Source organism: Arvicanthis niloticus, chromosome 12 (genome assembly GCF_011762505.2).
Source record: "Arvicanthis niloticus isolate mArvNil1 chromosome 12, mArvNil1.pat.X, whole genome shotgun sequence".
Classification (NCBI taxonomy): Eukaryota; Metazoa; Chordata; class Mammalia; order Rodentia; family Muridae; genus Arvicanthis; species Arvicanthis niloticus.
Genome location: NC_047669.1, coordinates 24,148,656 through 24,167,578, shown reverse-complemented (window position 1 = coordinate 24,167,578; position 18,923 = coordinate 24,148,656). Strand labels below are relative to the sequence as shown.

General features: G+C 42.3%; 2 protein-coding genes across 2 annotated transcripts in view; both read right to left on the bottom strand.

Annotated features, from left to right (window-relative positions):
• Hgd (homogentisate 1,2-dioxygenase) overlaps positions 1 to 4,386 on the bottom strand; it is a 48,774-nt gene extending 44,388 nt beyond the window's left edge. The window contains exon 1 of the mRNA XM_034515393.2: positions 4,200 to 4,386. Within this exon, the coding sequence (XP_034371284.1) occupies positions 4,200 to 4,214 (15 nt within the window). The 5' untranslated portion in view covers positions 4,215 to 4,386. The remainder of the gene's footprint in view (positions 1 to 4,199) is intronic.
• Positions 4,387 to 14,857: 10,471 nt separating this feature from the next.
• The window catches only part of Rabl3 (RAB, member of RAS oncogene family like 3), a 35,033-nt gene continuing 30,967 nt past the window's right edge, over positions 14,858 to 18,923 (bottom strand). The window contains exons 7-8 of the mRNA XM_034515148.2: positions 17,204 to 17,242; positions 14,858 to 16,657 (exon numbers count right to left, since the gene is read on the bottom strand). Of these exons, the coding sequence (XP_034371039.1) occupies positions 16,592 to 16,657; positions 17,204 to 17,242 (105 nt within the window). The 3' untranslated portion in view covers positions 14,858 to 16,591. The remainder of the gene's footprint in view (positions 16,658 to 17,203; positions 17,243 to 18,923) is intronic.

Below are 18,923 nucleotides of genomic sequence, written 5' to 3'. Positions count from 1 at the left end.
TGCAGCTGCTGTCTCAAGTCCAAGGACAGAATCTGAACTCTGCGTTTATCAACTGTGAAAACCCAAGCACTGCACTCCAGCTGCCTCTGGGCTTATGTAAAGATGCACCTTTCAAAAAAAAAAAAGAAAGAAAGAAAGAAAAGAAAAGAAAAGAAAAGAAAAAGCCTGACATTAAGCAAGCATGTTTATGCTTCCTTCAGCTCAGATTCCTGAATAATTTGGTGCTATATAAAAAATACGATATTCTTTCTTTCCAAGAGAATCATATGCATACTTGTTAAATGAAAGAATACATTTCAGGGCCCCACGTGACTCGGGTACATTCATTTCTTTAGCAGCTCACTGGAACACTGGAACACAGCTTTTCGATTCTCACCTGGACTCCAAGACATGATTTACTTAGCAGAGTCATTTAAAGAGGTCCTTCCTTCTGAGTAACACCTGATGGGGGAACACATGGGGCACCTTGGTTCCTTTTTTACTGGGTGTTATGGAAATAGAGACAAGTCTGGGGTGGGGGGAGGAAGAGGGAGAGGGAGGAGGGAGGAGAGGCAGGCCTAGAGCTCCTCTTTGTTTTTTTTTTTTGTTTTGTTTTTTGGTTTTTTTTTTTTTTTTTTTTTTTTTTTTTTTTTTTTTTTTTTTTTTTTTTTAACTGTGAAAGGATCCAGGTCTTCTGCTAACCAGGTTGTTAAGGAAACTTGCAGGTTGCTGTTGGAGGATGAGCAATGGTCTGGAATGATCACTGTGTCTTATTTTTTAATGCATGAAGCCAAGAGGCAGGCTTTTGAATGGCCTAGAACTTTGAAACCCCAACCTCCTGACAAACATTCCTCAAAGTGCTTAGTTAACAATAAACCAGGAGCCAAGTGGGTGGCTCAGCCTTTGATCTCTGTACTAGGGAGGTGCAAGAAGAGGTCTTGTGGTCCATCCCTCTCTACGTAATGAGCTCAAGGTCACCCTGGGCTACCCAACAACTTGTCTGGAAGAGACTAAAGACAAAAAATGAGACGAAAGGACCAGAGAAGGGACTTGGGGCTCACAGCTGTTAGGTAAAGGAAACCAAGCAGGGCTTAAGCTTGTCATAAGGCTGAGAGGTAAATTAGAGACAGTAAAACAAGTTCCTAATCCTTCCTCTCCCAAAGCAAACAAAGGCTAAAAGGTAGACTCATGGTCAAAAGATGTAGTTAGCCAGCTCATCTCAAATGCCTTCCCTGAGTGTGGGGCTGCACAGAACAGCTTTTGAGTGCGAAGTTTAGAAAGAATCCTGTCACAACTAATTCTATCTTCCTGGGTTGGCCTGAGGAGGTAGAGCAGACATTTTTTCCCCCTGGAGGCTCAAGTCACGGGGTCAGCCAGTTCTTCCTTCCCTCTGGTCTCTGTCACCTTGTTACTCTGTCTTCTCTGGTCTCCATTCTTTGGGAAGGAGTCTAAGGAAGCTCTCCCTAACCCCTGGCTGCCTCACCCAAGGCTTGAGGTAGTTTTCCAGTTGTTCTAACATAACTTGGAATGAGCTTGGAAACGTGAGCAGATATATTCCGTAAGCAGCTTTGGGGATGGTGAGATTCCAGACTGAGTGTTCTCTAAATGTGATCTCACATGTTTTGTTAGGACAGAGGTAGAAGGTAACCTACAGAGATCTGAGCAATACACCTTGAAGATAAAGGAGGGGTTGTGAGCCAAGGAATGTGGACTCTCTAGAAGCTAAAGCCAGAGAAATCTTCAGAGCCCCCAGATAAGCTCAACCATGTTGACACTTTGAGGCTGGCCCGGTGGGTCTGATTTCAGATATCAATTCTCTGAAATGCAAGAGAACGAGTGTGCTGTTTTAACCCAGTAAGTTTATGGCAATTTGGTGTAGCCCAACGGGAAACTATAGGTCAGTGGGCCCTATCACTGTACGAATTATTTCAGACCCATCCTAGAGAGTCAAGTGTCTGCTCGTGGGGCCTGAAGTCTGCATGTGAAACCAGCTTTGCATTTGAGGAATGGTCAAACGGAAGTGACAGAGCAGTACATAACGTAGCGAATCCACCTTAAACATCATGAGATTTTTTTTTTTTTCAGCTTTTGACTTTTCTTTCTCTAGCGGTGATTTTATGTAAACGTGCTTTCACTCGAGGTTTTGTGTTGACATCATTTCCCCTCCACTGAAAGGATGGAGGAAGTGAGAGACACATTTTAAATTAAGTTTCATAAGGTTTATTGATTGAGATGGGTCTGCTTTAGTCTGGCTCTCTGCGTTTAGATTTCTGACCTCTGAGATAACCTTTCCTTATGGAGATTAGACAGCAGGCTGGGCAAGCCTTTGAAACTGAGAACAAAGGCCAACAGCATGCCATTTGCATATGGCGGCGTTTGCATAATAAGTTGCTTAAAAATTGCAGCAGGACAGGATTTGAGATATGATTTATTTATAAATGGTAAGGATGTTTCCGCCCTTGATGAACTTCCTCTTAGGGTTTCCATTAGGGGGGGAAACCCTCTTATGAATTCTCCTTCCTCTCCCCATTATCTATATCCACTACCCCCTTGATTCTCATCTGTGTTTTGGTCCCCTCTTGGGCACCTTCATGCAGCAGCTCCAAGTTAGCTGAAATACTACTAGGCTCCAGGGATTCACAGATCTTTCTGTGCAGTTTGCATCTTTGCACAAGGTATTTCTTCTGGTCTAATCCTTTGTCACCTCACCCAGGAACAGCTTCTTTTGAGAAGTGTCTCCCTTCCCAGGCTGTGTTGACTGCTATGTCACAAACTAACACTGAATGAGAGCTGACACTGAATCTGGTGTGGGAACAGAGGAGTTAAGCTCCTTCAAGGTGTCTATTAATTAGAGGCCTGCTGGATTTTACCATCCTCACTTTGATTGAAAGGCTTCCTGGCCATGTTCAATTCCTGCATTCCAGGAAGAGGTTTAGGGAGCCTGTCCTACTTAGCTTGAGCCAGTGTGCAGGGTGTTCTAGTCCTGGTCGTATGCATTGAGTTAAGCACTAGGAAGTGTTTTAGACAGTGGGAACACACTAGCCCAAAGGTCCAAACTAGCAGGTGCCATCGACCCTCTTCTGGGGGCATGCAGTTCAAACACTTGACTTCTACTACAGTCTCCACCATTTACTAGCAAGGACCTTGGATGAGTCCCCTTGTCTCTATGAACCTTGCTGTCCTTATTAGTTTAAAATTAAAAAAAAAATGACACCTACCCCCTAGGTTTAGAGTGCTAATGCACCCTTAAAACACCTAGCACATGTAGCACAAGACCTACTAACTCTTCTCAAAGGCACACCAAAATTAAAAGTACTGTCCAAAGCTGAGTCTGAAGTACCAAGTGGCTAAGTAGATGGAGCACACTGAACTGGCTGGCATGAAGCAATTCAGGAAGGTGCAGCCACAAGAATGACAGAGAGCAGTGGGCAAGGAGACACAGGGAGAAATGCATACATCCATTCAGAAAGTGAGCTTTTAACAGGTGCTCAGATCCACACGACAGTATTAGGAGTCAGCAAAGGCAAGGATGCTACTGCTTTTTGTCACCTCTTGCTTGTCAACTCAGCTCAATCATTGTGGTACAGCATCTGAATATGGATGGGGTTTAGGCTGAGCCCCTTCAAGTGTGTGTGTGTCTGTGTGTGTGTGTCTGTATGTCTGTATGCTGGGGGTGTTTGAGTCCTTCAAGTGTGTGTGTGTGTGTATGTGTGTGTGTCTGTATGTCTGTATGCTGGTGGGTGTTTGAGCCCTTCAAGTGTATGTGTGTGTGGTGTGTGTGTGTGTGGTGTGTGTGTGTGTGTTTGTGTACATACACACATGAGCCACAGAAACCACAAGGCTAGAAGAGGGTGTCAGAGCCCCTGGAACTGGAGTGTCAACTGCTGAGTGGGTTTTGGAAACTGAACTCAGGTCCTTTGGAAGAGCAGAGAGTACTTTAACTACTAAGCCATTTCTATAGCCCTAACCCACAAGTCTTTTCATCTCTTGACACAAGGAAACATCATACATATTAGCTGAAGAAGATCAATAGACCTGTTAGACACCTCTTCTCTCCAGTTCTTCCATCCTCCCTTACTTTCTCTCCATTTCTTTTCTGTTCCTTTTTTTTTTTTTTCTAGTGTTGGAGCTTGATATAGCATCCAGGTTAATCGGACACCCCCACACCCCTTGCTTCCAGGCATACTCTCCTATCTTAACCCAGCCAGATGGTTTCTTACCTTTAACTCTGCCATTTCCCTTCTGCTGGAAGGAACCCCAGGCCAAGGAGCTTATGAGGTACCAAGGTTTCAGTGTCTCTTTAAAACTATTCTCTGGATGTTGCTGATTTTACCAGCTCCCCGTGTCTCCTTGGTCAGCAGGTCACTCAGGGCAGAGTTGCTTAACTGACATACTAGTCAGAAAACCCAGCATGCTCACATCTAAAATTCTTGCACAACTTTTCTCTCTCAATCTCTCTCTCTCTCTCTCTCTCTCTCTCTCTCTCTCTCTCTCTCTCTCTCTCTCTCTCTCTCTCCCTCCCTCCCTCCCTCCCTCCCTCCCTCTCTCCCTCTCTCTCTCTTTCTTTCTTTCTTTCTTTTTTTTTCTGTTAACCCCCAGGTCATTCTTAGAGCAGTTTGCAGACAAGTGGTCTCTTTCACCTCACAAAAACATTGACCAATTATTTGTTTCGCTTTAAGGAAGTGTTTTTCCCCCAAAAGCAGAGAATGTAAAGCTATCTGAGAAAGAAACTGAGAATTGCTTAGCACCTGCTAGATGTAACAAAGAGAATTCTCTCTTAGTCCTGACTCAGGTCAGGAAGGTGCAGGGCCAGTCAGTGTCCAATGCCCGTGGAAAACACTGCGATGTGCTTTGACCTGATGGAAGCAGTGGGAAGATGGGGACAAGGACTGGATGCTCCCTGCCACTGTCTCCTGTGCATGAGCTCAGCGTTCAGATCATGAGCTGCTGACAGCCTCACGTTGCACTTAAAGTAAACTGGGATGTTTACTGTCATCTGTCTTGGCTTCTTAAAATGCGTTCAGTATGCTTAAAATTCTTTAGCCATTTGTTTGCTAATGCCTTTACCCCTCTGAAAGCAGACTGCTTTCCAGCTGCCTTCTGGACTCCCTTGTCCCTTATCTTAGCCATTCACTGCAATCACTGGAAGGTAGCAACTTCATGACCGGTGGTGTTAGTAAGGAAACATATACAGAGACTCATCTATGCCAGATTTCCCCCACAGACATTACCTCATTTAATTCTACAAAAGCAATTTTGCAAAGTAGGTTTTATTATTCTAAACTCAGATGCGACAGCAAAGGAAGGAAATGGAACTGAGTGGTCAACTTAGGTGATCTTCCAGAAGCGAAATCCTAATTTGTAAACAAATTGGCGGAAAAGAGGAGAACGATAAATCAGACTTTTGCAACTAGAGGGTTCTGACAGTAAAGGGTTTATTGATCTGTAAGAGGTAAAGGACTTGTCTTAGAACAGAGTCCCCAATATAGGGATGACACCACTAGAGAGTAGCTAGAGCATGTCCCTGTTTTAACAATAAAATTTGGGGGGAAAGAAATCCGAAGCATTTACACTGAACTTGTATCGGCTATAGATAAGAAGGGCAGGACACACAAGGCTACAGAGGCTACCAACTGGTTGGTTGGGTAGTTCCAAAATCAGATTCAGCATGTCACTGAGGGCCAATATTCAGCATACAGAAGGGGAGTATAAAACAGGTGCTGATTAACCTTGAAATTTGAGCTTAAATGGCCTCCTCTTACCTCTTTACTCCTCTGTTCTCTGGCTTGTAACTTCTTAATGTAGGACATCTCAGGATGGAGGGAAGGAAGGAGGGAAGGAGGGAGGAAGGAGAGGAGTAAAGGAGGGGGCGGGGCATGGAACCATCATAGTAACTGCAACCACTGCCTAGATTCTTCCCCCATGTTCTTGTGTGCCCCTTGAATACGACTGTACTGTTCCTTCCGTCAATAGGGTCTTTAGCTGGTCACGGTGGCATACACCTGCCACCCCAACTCTTGGGAGGCTGAAGCAAGAAGATTTTGAGTTCAAGGCCAGCCTGAACAGCACAGTGAGACTCTCTATAAAAAGCAAGTCAAGAGATGGGGGGCTTTTTCTTCTCTGGATCTTGGTAAACACGACATTAGAAAACAACAAAGTGGCTTGAAAAATTGCCTACAGATATATGTATATTTCCTGCTGTCTCAGACTAATACATAAAGAGGTAGAACTAGCTTTCAGGGGCCAGGCGACAACTCCACAGCCCATCCTAACTGCCACATGTGTGGATGAGGCAATCCGGGTACCAGATGACTGCAGATATGTAAGTGATCCCAGGTGAGACCACAAGAACCATGAGGTAAACCCAGCCAAGATCATTGGCTGCAAGACTTGAGAGGAGACAGAATGGCATACTTTACACTAATAAGTTTGGGAGTGGTTGGTTAACAGTAGAGATAGATACATTCAACCATACAGCTAAAGAAAACATATGGTCAGGTCTAGAATGGATCAAGGCTGCCTATCTGAGATAGTGTCTTTAGATTGTGGGACTAAGCAACCTTTAGAGCTCAGGACGGTGGCAAACTGTAGTTGCTGTGCAACGGTTTGCCTGTGTGTGACGTGTTCCACACGGAGGGCCAGCCCTGTGGGCCATGTTAATAGAAATAAGGGATGTTGGTACAAACTTGTGGACAGACGTATGACATTCCATAGCGTATAAAAACCCCTGGGTTTTATATACAAACTTACAAGTGGATGGAGACCCCTGTATTATTGAGGCTAATCATACAGTTTGCAGACTTGAAACAGAAAGTAAATTCAAAGAAAGGGACTCTTGCCTGTCTGAGTTTATGAGAACCTTGGAGCTTCATTACTCACTGCTAACTCGCGTTGGTGGTTAAAAAGACATCACACAGGAGCCACTTAAGAGACAAGGGAACAGCTTCAGTGCTATGCTTTTCTATGGAGCCAGCTTGGAAGGCAGGTTTATGTGTTTCACAGCTGAGTGTAGTGGCACACACCTTTAATCCCATCACATGGGAGGCAGAGGCAGGTGGATCTCTGTGAGTCTGAGGCCAGCTGGTCCACATATTGAATTCCAGGATATCCTGGAATATATAAAAAGACCCTGTATAAAAATATGAATAAATAAAATAAAAAAATAAGTGTTCCACTGTGTGAGAGACCAAAGGAATAATAAAAGAGATGGCTGGCTGGATGAAATTTTCTTTAGGAGGCTGAAAATGTTTAAATCAAAATTAACCTATTAATAAGATTTAGGAAGTTGTCCTATGTGGGCTAACTTCTTGCCTTTTCTATTTTTATAACGAGTCAATAAATTATTTGCTTTGCAATTACTATGCCAAGTACTGTGAGGCAAATATCCAGGGAAGGCGAATTAAAAAAAAACTCACAGTTTTTTTTTTTTTTTTTTTTTTTTTTTTTTTTTTTTTTTTAAAAACCTTGATTCCTGTGTAACGGCTTGCCATTTTAATTAACACACACACACACATATATATTCATTCATTCATCTTGAGGACCATTTCAACAGTGTACGCTAAGTGTTATGATAGTGACTACTGGTTCAGGGTATTATTGGTGGGATTAGACAGGGCACTCAAACCAGTGGAGTCTGAACCATGTGACAGAATAAAGGGTTGGAATGGCTTGAGCAGAGGGAACAGTATCTATGGACAGAGAAAAGGTTCTGCAGTACACCATGTGTAGGGCAGTGTGGCTGAACTTAGGAGTAGGTGGGATGTTCTGCTGAGAAGCCTTCCAGGAACATGAGTGTCTGGGCAGACCTTTGAAGCAGAGGACACAGAGGAGAGCTGGCTAGGAGTGCCACTCTTAAAAACACGCCCAGTGGAAGGATGAGACTGTCAGGGTAAGCCAAAGGCATCCTGGACCAGAGCAGTGTGATAATATCCAAGCCACAGAAATGAAGTTGGTAAAACCCAGAGAAGGAGGGGGTTTGAGCCAAGAAGCAAGATTTGAAGCTTGAAGGTATCTATCTCTTTGCTTTCTGATCAGCAGTTGGGAACTTTACTCTCTGTAGAAGCTGCCCAAGGAAAGGTCTAAAGGAAATCGAAAAAGAGTATTATAAACAATGATGTGGCTGTGATCTTAGGGACTTGGGAGGCTGAGCCAGGTGGTTTGCTTTAACCTAGGCTCCAGAGTAGAGCTTTGGGCAACACAGTATGAACCCCTGACTCAGAAAAACAAGGTAAACCAAACCCTAAACCCTCAGCCTTCTCCCCTGCCCCCAGCTGCACTTTCAGGATCTTCACATCATGAATTCCATTCTTTAGATCTGAGACTGTAAGGTTCTTCTCTAGGTTAGTGGTCAGAAATATGACATTTTTGGATAACTTGTTAAATATGGGGCACAAAATTTCTGGAAATATTCAATGTATTTTATTTTATTTTTTGCTGGGTGGTGGTGTGTTGCGAGCCTCTCTGCCCCATGCTTGGGGGCCAAAATGTCTCGGCCCGAGCTGCTCCCATCTGCGGGTCAGGGTTCAGCAAGAGAGAGAGAGTGAGGACAGACTCGAGGAATGGAGACCAGACAGAGCATGATTCAATCCCGTTTATTCTTCAGTCTCTCTTCTTCTCTCCAAGTCCCTAGTTCCAAGTTTCTAGTACCAAGTCTCAGGTCCTAATCCTAGTTCCAGTTGCTAGTCTTTTTCCCAGTTCCAAGTTCCAAATCTTGAGTCTCATCCAAGTACAAGTGTCTAATCCTAGTTGCCTGTCTTGAGTCTCAAGTGCCTACTCCCTAATAATTTCTTCTGTCTGCCTCTCGCCTTTTATATGTCTCACTTAAGCCATACCTTTAAGTCATGCCTTTAAGACATGCCCTTAGGTCTTATCTCTAAATCACACCTTTAAGTCTCACACACTCAAGGGAAAATCCTGGGAATCTAAAACAAGATGTTATCGGAGTGCGCTCAGCTGTTGTAGGCTGTTGTAAACAAGTCTCTTGTCAGGGTATATGGCTCAAGATGGCTGCAAGAATGATAGCCGCCTTCTGTCGGCTCCCCACAGTGGTGGTGGTTGTCACAGTTCAGCTATGGAGTCTAAGGACAATCTAAGGAAGTGGTTCTCAACCTGTGGCAGTGACCCATTTGGGCATTGAAGGACCCTTTCACAAGGGTCTCATAGATCAGCTATCCTGCAGATCAGATATTTACATTATGATCTTAACAGTAGCAAAATTACAGTGGAACAATGAAATAATTTTATGGTTGGGGGTCACCACAACATGAGGTATATTAAAAGGTCACAGCATTAAGCTTAAGAAGCACTGGCCTCAGGGATTGGTTCTCTCCTTCCACCGTGTGGGTCCTGGGATCAAACTCCATTTTCATGCTTGGCAGCAAGAGTCTTTACCTGTTAAGCCATCTTACCAGCCCTAGAAATATTTCTTCCCTTTTCCTTCTATATTTATTTATGAATGAATAACTCTACATCTGAAATTGCAAGATTGTATTATTTAATCCTGTTTTTATGTGGTTTTACACATTAAAAATTTTGTTCACATAAAAATAGATATTAATGCCAAAGATTTCTATTCACTTCTGAACTAAAAAAATCAGGCATTTACCATTAAGCATTACTTCTAATGATCTATAATTCAACACCTTAGGTTTTTCATGTGTGTTGAAAGGGAATAATTGGAGGCTTGATGGAAAAGGCTTAATATCCCAGCTACTGGAACCAGGTATTTTACTGACTATTACACATTGTCTAGTCTGTTTATAACCAATTTTTTTTATACTTTTATACTTTGATAGACTAGAGAAAAGCTTTGTCATGAAAGAATGTGACATAGCCTTAGCTATTTTTCCTTTTTATTGACATATGAATTATACATAATAATGGGCTTCACTGTGTTATCTTCATACATGTATACAGTGTGTCCCAATCATATACATTCCTTGCCTTTACCCTCTTGTTCTCCTCCCATTTCTTCCTTCCAACCGACTCTTCCTCCTCTTTTATGGCTCTGGCTTTTTGTTGCTCCAATGACCATAGCAAAGTTACTTAAAGGAGTACGGGGTGGGGGTGGGGGGGAAAGCCTGTTTATAGGTACAAGGGCATTTTACTAGTCATGCTGTTACTGTGTAAGAGTCCTGGGTTGGGTCTGTTTTCTCTGCCAAGTAACGATTGCTTGTTCCTTGACTATTTGCATCTATTGTATTGCTAGACCCTCAACCTAGAACTGAGCTTAATACATGCATGTAATCAAACTGGAGGAGGGGGGATGGAATAAGGGGTTCTAGGGAGGGGAAAAGGGGATGACATCTGTATTGTAAATTAATAAAATATCCAATAAAAAAGGAAAAAAGTCAGGAAATAAACAAGTCACAGCAAACAAACGAGTTTTATTAAAAGCAAAGGGCATGTGTCCACCTGACTAAAGAGTTAGACTACTTCCCATGAGCAGGAAGAGAAGCCAGAAGTTGATTTTTTTTTCTTTTGGTCCTGGAGGGCTGGGGTTTTAAAGGTGGCCTAGGAGGGCCCTCACTTTGGATTGGTCATCGCAGATGGAGAAGAATGGGTTGTATGGCACACAGCCCATGTCTGGACCCGCCTTGGACTTTGGGAGTTTAGACAGGTCAGTTGAAAGGACCTTCCCAAGCGGAAGTGGTGAGGCCTGTCAAATCTTTGTTCTGGGTGGAGAAGCCAGAGCAAGCCATCTTTCTCATTTATGTTTTATCTGTTTGTCTGTCAAGAGTGCTGCCTCCCCTCCCCCATCAACCATTAACTGCAAGAATCCTTGGTAGGGTCATGGATTCTTCTCACATAGAGACAGGGTGATGATGGTTCCCAATCGTGTGCAGATCTTAAGTAGTTGATCACAGCAGTTGAGTTCAAGAGTGCAACTGCCATGTCAAGCTAGAAGCCAGCATTCTCAACCCTTCTGTTCCTTTTTTCTTCCTTATTCCTTCTACAATGTTCTATAAGCCTTCTAAGGGATGATATACAGGCATTTCATTTATGGTTGAACATCTAGTTGTCACTTATTCTCAGTACTTTGACTAGTTATAAGTCCCTATGGAAACTGCCGATCACGACTAAAACATTTTCTGACGAAAGCTAGCAGCATTTAGCTACAGGCCTATTGGATAGGAAGGCAATGGATGGGCGTATTATGACTATTTAACAAAAGAGTAGCAATAGGTCCTCACTAGGGCCTATGGTCTGAGTGATGGGCTCTTGTGGCTAACAGTACCAGACAAGAATCCCTCCTGTGCAGTGGACATCAAATCCAATCAGACTGCCATTGGTTACCCAGCAACAGACTTGATACTGTTGCACTGCTGAACTCATCTTATTTATCTAGACAGCAGGAAACAAGTGCCTAGCTCAGTTCTAGCTTGGTGTCCCTATATTGTGACCAAGGCATGCGATAGCTTCAGAAATAGGTTCTGGTGAACAACCAATTGTAAGCAATTTTTTTCCCACTATTTTTCACTAAGCTTTCTTGTCTTTGTTTCCAGGAATCTCTCTCTCTCTCTCTCTCTCTCTCTCTCTCTCTCTCTCTCTCTCTCTCTCTCACACACACACTGTTGTTTTAAAGAGAAACTGTTGATAGTCACTTAACAAGTGACTTAGTGAGTTGTTCCTTTGCCAGGGAGGACAAAGGTGATGGTGAAAGCTAAGGTGGGAGGAACTAGCAAAGGGCCACATTCCCAGGCAGCTCATTCTGTTAAAGATATATACACAGAGAAATTGATGATCTGGAAAACAGGTTCCTTAAAATGATCTATGCCTGCACACCTATTGATGAGATGTGTGTGCTCTTCCATTTTAAGACCACTGATGCCCTCTCCTTACCCTCAAGAAAATAGAAAACTGCCAGGAAGTTGGGATAATGAGAAGGGCAGTGTGACAGACCCACAAAGCCACCACTCCAGGACAGCTGTTGCAGCACAGGGGGCTCCAGGGCAGGTGGTTCCAAATGAAGGATTGTTCTGAGCAAGTTGATACATCTTGGTTAGAGTCTAAAGGCTACATTTTCTACTGCTGTTTGGAAAAGCTAAGTGGTTAGTTAGCTGTAAGAACAAAAGTTGTCATTGTGTGTGTGTGTGTGTGTGTGTGTGTGTGTGTGTGTGTGTGTGTGTTATGACAGCCAACAGAGCACTGGTTAGAAACAGCTGTACCTGGACTAGAAACAGATATGGCTAAGAAATTAGCATCACTAAGAATGCTCACCATATACCAAAGACAAGTATCTCCTGGTTTACCGGGAGGTGGCAGGGCTCTAAGAGGTAGAAATGAACTAGATCACTACAGAGAGATGAAAGTCCATGATGGTGTAATTTTGTTACAGTGGTACTCATACAGCAGTTTATAATCTATGTATCCTGCACTGTTTAGTCCATTTGTCTTTCTGAAATGCTGGGTCCTCACTACCTGCATTAAGATCACATCGATCTGTTAAATATGTAATATCTGGGGGTGGAGAGATCCTTAGCACTTTTAGAATGCCTATGTCAGGCAGCTTACAACTGTAATTCTAGCCCGTGTATCCAATGTTCTCTTCTGGCCTCTGCAGACACACACACACACACACACACACACACACACACACACACACACACACAGGAACACTAAAAATGTCAAAAAATATAAAATAGGTATCTTATTACATATAGAATTAAGGGATGTGAACAAAAACAGGTAAAACTCTGGCATCTGGATTTAAATCCAGTGTTGAAGGAGATTTTTATGTACTTCTGAGTTTGAATGCAACTGACCAGAGTCCTACAACAGAGGTGTGGATTCATTGTAACTGAAAAGTCATATAGCTTTTAATCCTGTGAAACAGCCCTGGGAAACTCATGTCTACATACTGTGCAGAGGCAAGCATACACTGGAATAGTTGTGGTTTAGGGTTGGACTTCCTGGTACCCCTCTTTTTCTTGTGAAGTGATTTAGCTGTCTTTCAGCTATGAAGAAATATATCTTTAATTCCTTCTACTTTTTTCTCCCAGTGTCTTCTAAATTTTAAGGCATCAAATCAATACAGAAATCACATTGAAGCATTAGGTTTCTTAGAACCAATGAGACCACCATCTATTTAATTGCTCTACAAATTTCTACCTATGTCAGGTGCTCTAATACACACCATTGAAATGAAGATAATAGCAGAAATTAGGAACACTTCTCCCAGTCTGATGGTAGAGGATATCAGTCCCAACAAATCTATTTTCAAAACAGACAGAAAAATAATAGTAACTACAGAGATGAATGCTCCAGGGAAGGGAAGACATTTTCTTTTCTCATTCATGGTGGAGGCACTGACAACAGGTAGATTATCAAGAGAAGAGCACAGTAATTGTTTGAACCTCAAGCAGAGTGTGTCTGGTGGTAAGGCACATTTACAGATTCTGCTTGGCATCTCCATCTTTGAGGATAAAGATGCCCCTTTCCTTCTGGGGTGAAGAGGGGGCATGTGGAATAAAGTTTTTGTGACCAAGTTCAGGGAAAAGGTAGCTAGGTTCTATAACCTGCTTTGGGGGAGAGGGAATAAGAGAAAAGAGTGGGGGTACCCTCTTGGTTTTTGCCCTTTTTGACAATGCCAAGGTACCATAAGATGGAACAGTGTGTCTGCATCCCAGTGGCACTGAGGTGAGAGGCCATCTAAATTTTCAGTTAGGTTCCAAGTAACAGTCCTGTCCATGCAAGGGTCAGATGGATGTCTCCATGTTTTTACATTTGGTTGGTTCTACACTGAGGGAAAATATTGATCAAGAACTCTAAATTATACAGGGGAAAAAAAACCAAGCCAAAAAACCAATGGCTAACAGCTATCATTAGCAACGTGTGCTACCAAGAAGGAAAATAATAGAGTCAACACATTAAATAACAATCCTGGCAGTTGTAATAATTTATTTTCTGTATTCTATTAGATTATTGTTTACATGTAGTATATATAACTGAGTCTTTAAAAATCATGCTTCAAGAACATTGTTTTGGGATCTCTACAAATATCACTCATTTGCTAAACAGCTTTATTTGCTGCTACCTATACTTGTAACAAATTGATTTCAGATGATTAGATTAAAATTTGTTTTTTCTTAGAAACCTATTGCTCAACCTAAGTACATACACACACACACACTTGACTGTCAAAGCATAAACTCACTGTGAAGCCCTAACTGTACAGAAGTTCACTGAGATGATAGACTTGGGTCAGACTAATTTGGTTGTGGAATGTTTAGTTTGTGTGCCAGCTTTTCTTTTTTTAATAAAAAAGTTTAAAAAATTGTAAAGAAAAACTACAGTTGAAGAAATCAGGCAGGTAGAAAAAAAGAAATGGAATTGAGGAATATTATTTATCAAATCCGATGGCATAACCATCAATGATAGGTGTTAATCCCTTCACACTTAAAATATTTTTACTTATTTTTATTTTATGTGTATGAGTGTTTTGCCTTTATGCATGAAAAACAAACCAACCCACACTGTGTATATGCATGCGCTCACAGAGGCCACAAGAGGGTGCTAGGTTCCCTGGAAGTGGAGTTACTGATGGTTGTGAACTGCCCATGTGGGGTGCTGGGAACCAAACCCAGCGTCTTTTCAAGAGCATCAGATGCTCTTAATTACTAACCGTTTGCTCTGCCTCCCCCGCTCCCCCTCCCCCTGTTTTCAGAGACATGGTTTCTCTGCATAGTCTTGGTTGTCCTGGAGCTCACTCTGTAGACCAGGCTGGCTTCAAACTGGAGAGATCTGTCTGGCTCTGTCTCCTCAGTGCTGGGTTTAAACGTCTATGCCACCACACTGGGCCCTTTTATTTCTTAATAAGAAAGAAATGATAGAAATTGGGATGGGCTTCTTAATTACAAAGAAAGGCGAGAAGAAGGAATGGGTTTTAACATATTTATTTTTTAGTAAAAATTTTGATGTTGGGAATCAACACTAACACCTTGTGCGCGCTAGGTAATTGCTTACCACTGAGTTGCAGTCCACACCCCTCGGTTTAATTGAAGAGAAATTCAGAGAGGTTAGACATTACAGAGAGGGCTCTGTGTAGCATTGGTTTCTACCTTCCCAGCCAGGCTTCTGCCACAATACATTTGTGCTAAATTCCACATGGACAATGATTTGCATAACACTAATTACATCAGAGAACAAACACATGGCTAACATGATGAAACAGGGCCCAGGTCTCACCATCGAGGAGGAGGTAAAGGTAAACGGAGAGCAGCCCAGCTCAGGAGAACTACTTTTCAAATCCCCAAGCCCACCTTCCTGAGTTTCTAATATTCCCGTCCAGCATACCCTGACTTCCAGAGTCCTTCTGAAGTTTAATTAAAAAGGAACAGAAAAAGTAGTTTTTACCTGGTTTTAAAAGAAATAAAACTGCGTATTCATCCTATTATTTTTTTAATTTGGTACAAAACAAGGGACCAGAAAGCCGCAGTAGAGACAGAAGCATCTGGATAACAAGGTGTTGAACACAGCTGCCAATTACAGCCTTTTTTATCAACCAATTTTATAAACTAAGGAACTGGGCTGAAAGATTAAACCCACAAAAAAGATGGGCTAAAAGACAATGAAGAACAATTATGCAAACATATGCATACATACTCCCGCCAAAAAGCTGTGGCATGATTATAAAATTTCAAACACTGGCTCATAATAATTTTTAATGCATTACTCTGGAACTTAATTGACTTTCTCATAAATACACTGTTAATATAGGATAATATTCTTAGTTTACTGTTAATCATATTAAAGGATATTTCAAGAATTGAATTTCCTTACAAATAAACAGAACAACCAACCAACCAAACTGGGAAAAGGGAAAAAAAAGAACCCCACCAAAGAGGCAATAAATCTGTTTTACTGGTCTAATGTGGGTCTCAGATTTCCAAACAGAAAACAGAAAGAGCCTTCCAAAGCTGCCAACCATGGAGCAGAGGAGCTGGCGGCTCTCACAAAGCCTTCCTCTCTGCTCTGTTCCCCATGTATTATTAATTTGTATTTCTATTTAACTCCAGCTATTAGTTCATCGCTCTCTCCCAGACACTAAGCCTTTTCCCAGAGAGAGCAGAGGAGATGGGGTTGCTATTCTTAGGCATCCCTGTGTGTAATGAGGACGAAGAAAATGAAATAACACCATTTGGCTTCTTTTAAAACGACAGGGATGGTTTGGGGTGGATAACTCAGGACTGATGAACATGACCTTTCCCCTCAGGAAGGTAAAACAACACAGATGTTTCTGAAGTACTTAATTAAGCCTTCAGCAGCAAGTGTGGGAAAACTGCAGGTCTGTAAAACCCTCTGGTTCTAAGCAAGAGTCAGGCTTCTTTCTCTGCAGCCCTTACTCCAGTCCTTTACTGCACAGGTCTGACAAGACCTCATGTCATCACAAGGCTTTTACATAAGCTATAAACAGGGGTAGGGTGTGAGGGATACAGAGAACGGGCAGAGCTAGGACCTTCCACGTTACTGCTTCCTTTCAATTTTCTATAAGAGGGTGAGGTAGCACTTTGAGATGTTTTTACCAAAGCCTGAGAAGTTAACGACCCAACACAGCAAGAGGAAGCTGTGCACACTGCTGCTGTTCCCTTGCTCTTCCAGGGTTGAGGGCGACTCAGTCACAGTGGAAATTCTTCAGTGCCCCTCCTCCAAACCTCTTCCGATCAGAGAAGCCTGGAATCTGTAGGCAAGAAAGACTCCTGTTACACTGTAGCAGAAAGAGTCAAATGTTAAAAGTAAACTCCTGCTTCACATTCTTGCAGGCCAGCCTGATGCTCATGGTAGACCCGGCTCTCTGAGCTTCCAATCATAGAATGATAAGTAATAAAAAGAAACTCTACAAATACAGAAAACATTTGCCAACAAATCAGTGGCAGTGTCATCTAGAAAGGATGGATCTTCTGGAATCACCAACTGGACTTTTATATGTAGTGTCTGTTATGAAAGACTCTAGACAAAAACATTTAAAGTCCCCCCTGAGGAAACGCTCTTTTACTTCTGTCAGTGCATCACCTCATCCCTGGGTTCTCTTGTCTTGAGATCCTCATGTTGCCTCTGTTTAGGTTTTCTCCTTTCGTATTCAAGAGGACAGGAGAAAGTGAGTTGCCTGTGCCTACAGAGAGCTTTTCCTAATTAAAAAAAAAAAATCCTCTCTGGAGGAGAAAATGGAAACCATGTTTTTCAAACCTTAAGAAGCCACTTTATCAAGAAAAAGATAGATACCAACCTGATTACCTTCTCTAAAAAAATATCTCTTTTCTATAACCTGCAAAAAACAAATGAAGATTTTAGGGCTTAGTATACTTACCTGGGAAAAGTAATTAATTATATTGTTCATTAATGCAACCATAGGAGATATTTTCAAGGCTTCACTGGCACCCTTACTCAGTAGTTTCAGAGCTCACTGAATTTGCTGCAGGGAGGGCAGGCTAAAGCAGTGGATATATCTTATAAAACCTCACAGCTCGTGGAAAGACGCTCACAAGACATTCATCCTAACACAATGGGTTTGAGAACCATATTTTCAGGTGATGGAGATTATAAGAAATACTGATTTCCATTCTAGCCCTGGAGCTGCTGCACTGGCTGTAGAGGTGATGCTGCGAGAGAGAAACCAAGGAAGTTACCCATTAGGTGAGAGGGACTAAGACAGTCACATCTGGAGTGACTCAGCACAGCTCGTCCTTTCGGGCGGGGGAAAGCTTCCTCACAACTGCCTAAGAGACAAACTGTTCTGGTTCTTTCTCTCTTGGAGACAATGTCTCAGTATTTTAAGCCATGCTAGACCCAGGGCAATTGGCCTCTGAAGTAGAAAATCTGGTTTCTGGTTAGCAAACACCTTGAATCACTGAATCACTGAAGCCCCCAAAGGACTGAGGCCTTTCCTCATTCTCAGCAGGACAGGGACACCTTATTATTCAGGCACAGAATTACCACCAGCTAAGAGAATCTGGAAGACCCAGACCCCCTCTAGTTGAAGCAGCCTTGGCATTCTGGAAGCTTTTGTCTCCAGAAAATGGGGCAGACTGTGTTGCCATGTGTCTTGCTCTCCTATCCAGTACATGTTGTGTAAAACCAGCCAATCTTACTGATGCATTCTTTACTGAGATTTAGACAACAAAGTTAGCTTTCTCTTTTGCTTAGAATTGTTGGCCCCCAACTTATGATGTCCTCTTTTATATATATTACTCTTTTCTTAAAACCAATCAAATTACTATTTATTTTTTTATTTATTTATAAAGCTTTGCTGATAACTTAAAGGTATGCTAGTCTAAAATCCATTGTTCTCTAGGATGTGACTTAAGAGCTTTTATCTTAAAAAATACTTAAAACATGTCAAAGTATACTATGTGACCTTCCCAGATGAAGCCCAGATCTACAGGACATTGTTCTTAGGAACAGGATTTTGTATTACATGGGGACATGGGTCTAAACCAAGCAGATGGTGTAACATTTTTGGTTGGAAAACAGTAAGGAGAGAAAATGTAGTTCCCTGCACCACTTCCCACATCCCAAGAAAATGCTAATACCTGAGCAGCCCAGCGAGGGAGAAAAGAGGCTGTCAATCTCCCAGGCCCTAGCTTGAGGGCTGGCCATCTGAGAACTGTGGGAACCAGTGCTTGTGCACTTCTGTCCTTTCTTGCCACACTCTAGTTAAAAAGTGAGATAAAACTTCCCGATTGGACACACAGTCCCCTACTGGACCTCATGGTAACATACTGAAAAGGGGGCCAAATATCAGAGATTCAAATAGTGACAAAAAATGATCTGTAAGAAAGATCTGTAATTTTAAAACTTGATTTCATTTTTATTTATATGTATATGTGCTGTGTGTGTACCTGCTTGCTTGCATGTGCACCACAGAGGCCAGAAGACGGTAGTGGATCTCTGGTGCTAGAGTCACAGGTGGCTGTAAGCAGCTCACTGTGGGTTTTAGGACCTGAATC